A 3,216-nucleotide genomic window follows, 5' to 3' on the forward strand; every position below is an offset into this window, starting at 1 on the left:
GGTAGCATGACGAGTAAGAAACCATGGCTCTTACTTGCTCTGCTTCTAATCATGTCTTATTACAGAGCTTGCTTCTCCATAGCTGCTGATACCCTTTCACCAGGTCACTCTCTTTCTCATTCAAAGAGAGAGACCATAGTATCTAAAGGTGGCACTTTTGAGTTGGGTTTCTTCAAACCAGGCACTTCATCAAAAATCTACCTGGGCATATGGTATAAAAGGTTTCATGAGGAAATTGTTTGGGTAGCAAATAGAGAAAACCCTTTGTCTTACCCATCTTCCTCAACACTTTACCTCTCAGAAAATGGCAATCTACTCCTTTTTGAAGGTTCCTCCAAGATCCCAGTTTGGTCAACAAATTTGACATTTCCCGGCTCAAATATAACTGAAGCAGTCCTTGGTGATGATGGAAATTTTGTTTTGAGAGGTAGATCGAACACGTCTTGTATATTTTGGGAGAGTTTCGACCATCCAACCGATACATGGCTGCCAGGTGCAAAGCTTGGGATCGATAAGGTTACTGGAAAACCACAGCAGCTCATTTCATGGAAAAATTCACAAGATCCCTCACCTGGTGTGTTCTCGCATGGGTTAGACCCAAATGGAAGCAATCAATTTTTCTCACAGTGGAACAGATCCCAAGTCTATTGGGGTTCTGGACTTTTAAATGTAACATCTCTCAGCTCGGCTTCTAAAACGAGCCTTATCTTCAACTACACTTTTGTGTCAAGTGAGAGATATTTTATTTTCTATCTTCTTAAACCTTCTACCCTTGCTAGATTACGACTTGACCAAACAGGACAGATTAGGACGCTGGTGTGGCTGTCTGGCGTTTCCATTTGGAGTATATATTGGTCTGGACCAACGAACCTATCTGATGTCTACGCTTTGTGTGGTGCATTTGGCGTGCTACAATACCCTGACAATTTCTCAAACCCTTGTGAGTGTCTAAAAGGTTTCAAACCATTTTCGATGGAAGACACCAGACTAAATGATTGGTCAGGCGGCTGTGTGAGGAAATCTCCTTTGCAATGTCAGAATAATACGCATGCTAATAGCAAAAAAGATTGGTTCATGAAGATACCAAACATGCGATTGCCTGTTTATTCGAAAGCATATTTGGCCTTGAATGCTAGCAGATGTGAATTGGCTTGCACGGAAAATTGTTTTTGCACAGCTTACGCTTATAATATGAGTGGGTGTATGATATGGGAAGGAGATCTCTTGAACTTACGTCAACTCTCACATGGTGGCAAGATTGGACAAGATATTTATCTCAGACTTGCTGCTGCTGAGTATCAAAATACCATAGGTGAAATGAAATCTACACTAATTTATGCCATCTTTCTCTTTGAACTAATATTTCATTAATTCTCTGTTATGATGGTTGAGCTAATGGTGATTCTTGTCATCATAATCAGGCAAAAAATGCAGGGTATGGGTAGTTGTGTTGGTTCCAGCAACAGGGCTTCTCTTATGCCTCTTCATTTGTTTTTCATGCAAAGGAAAACTCAAACACATAGGTAACTACGATGTCAACTCAATTGTTTTTCTTAGACCAATCACTCGATTCCAAGGCATAGTAACCAACTCTTATCTTAATTTCTATATCAAATAGGAAAGAAGGCTTCAAGCAGTAATCTACTATTATTTGATTTCGATACTGAACTCCATGCAATCAATGATGGAATGAACACCAACAATAATCTGAATAAACGAGAGCAAGATACTGAGTTACCACTATTCAGTTATAAGAGTGTATCAGCTGCAACCAATAATTTCTTAGCTGTGAATAAGCTTGGAGAAGGAGGCTATGGACCTGTTTACAAGGTACGTTACATTTTCCTGATGAATTTGATTTGAACACTATTAAGAAAACCGATATTAATGGTACACCTTCATGAAAGTTTAAAGAGTTTATGGTTCTCCTTCACAGGGGAAATTACTCAAAGGAAAGGAAATTGCAGTGAAGATGCTATCAAAAATATCTGGACAGGGAATTGAAGAGTTCAGAAATGAGACAATACTAATTGCAAAACTCCAGCACAGAAATCTTGTCAGACTCTTAGGTTGTTGTATCGAGCGAGAAGAAAAGATATTAATATATGAGTACATGCCCAATAAAAGTTTGGACTTCTACCTTTTCGGTGAGTGCATGTTTATCTTTCCTCTCATATGTTTCTAGGTTCTTAAGTACTAACTAATTTCCTTGATTGTACTATTTAAATAGATCCAACCAAGAAACTGATGTTAGGTTGGGAGACACGCATACGCATTATTGAAGGGATTGCTCAAGGGCTTCTTTATCTTCATCAATATTCAAGGTTACGAATTATACATAGAGATCTAAAACCAAGTAACATTCTCTTAGATAGTGAAATGAATCCAAAAATATCAGATTTTGGCATAGCTCGAATAGTTGGAGGCAATGAAACACAGGCAAACACAAACCGAATTGTTGGAACTTAGTAAGTATGCAACTCATTTTACATCTAATATTTTCAATTGCCAGTTAAATTCTTCTAGCAGGCTACTAACGAGTAGGGTACTAAATTTTGGAATCCAGTGGATACATGTCTCCCGAATATGCTATACAAGGTTTATACTCGATAAAGTCCGATGTTTTTAGTTTTGGAGTATTACTACTGGAGATTATAAGTGGCAAAAAGAATATTGGTTTCTATAACCATAGTTCACTTAGTCTTCTTATATATGTGAGTAGCCTTTATATCCTCTCAATTTCTTTATGTTTTTCGTTAGTCTTTAAATTGAAATGCTCTTAGTTTTCAGTAAAACTTACATTTATATGAAATGATACTAGGCTTGGGAGTTGTGGAGAGATGATCGAAGTTTGGAGTTGATCGATCCAACAATAGAGTATCCTTCTTCTAGTTCTATTATGTTGAGATTCATTAACATCGGCCTTCTTTGTGTCCAAGAAAGCCCAACTGATCGACCTACCATGCTTGATGTAGTCTTAATGATTAGCAATGAGCATGCACTTCTACCTACCCCTAAGCAACCATCGTTTACCTCATTCCAAAATATGATGGACACAAATTCAACATTTGACAATGTAGAAAATTACTCAAAGAATAGCGTAACTATTTCAACAATGGAAGCCCGATGACTGATTCCTATACCAAATAAAATAAATGTTGTAGAACCAACCTTTTTGTATAATTTGTATGCATATTGATATACTACATACTTGTC

At 37.4% G+C, this 3,216-nt stretch overlaps 1 protein-coding gene across 1 annotated transcript; it reads left to right on the forward strand.

Annotated features, from left to right (window-relative positions):
• LOC132163114 (receptor-like serine/threonine-protein kinase SD1-8) lies at positions 1-3,216 on the forward strand. The gene is made up of 7 exons (XM_059573311.1): positions 1-1,312; positions 1,422-1,523; positions 1,619-1,830; positions 1,937-2,147; positions 2,231-2,468; positions 2,567-2,714; positions 2,822-3,216. Exons 1-7 carry the CDS (start codon positions 7-9, stop codon positions 3,128-3,130), a joined length of 2,526 nt encoding a protein of 841 aa, XP_059429294.1. The 5' UTR covers positions 1-6; the 3' UTR covers positions 3,131-3,216.

The sequence above is a fragment of the Corylus avellana genome, chromosome ca1 (genome assembly GCF_901000735.1).
Source record: "Corylus avellana chromosome ca1, CavTom2PMs-1.0".
NCBI classification, from domain to species: Eukaryota; Viridiplantae; Streptophyta; class Magnoliopsida; order Fagales; family Betulaceae; genus Corylus; species Corylus avellana.

What these genes read in the sequence shown, in the direction of transcription:
- LOC132163114 (XM_059573311.1), top strand. Translation starts at nt 7, where the DNA reads ATGACGAGTAAGAAACCATGGCTCTTACTTGCTCTGCTTCTAATCATG. An exon ending in AGGAAAACTCAAACACATAG is followed by an intron (nt 1,524 to 1,618) that starts GTAACTACGATG and finishes TATATCAAATAG; the next exon opens with GAAAGAAGGCTTCAAGCAGT. An exon ending in TTTGGACTTCTACCTTTTCG is followed by an intron (nt 2,148 to 2,230) that starts GTGAGTGCATGT and finishes CTATTTAAATAG; the next exon opens with ATCCAACCAAGAAACTGATG.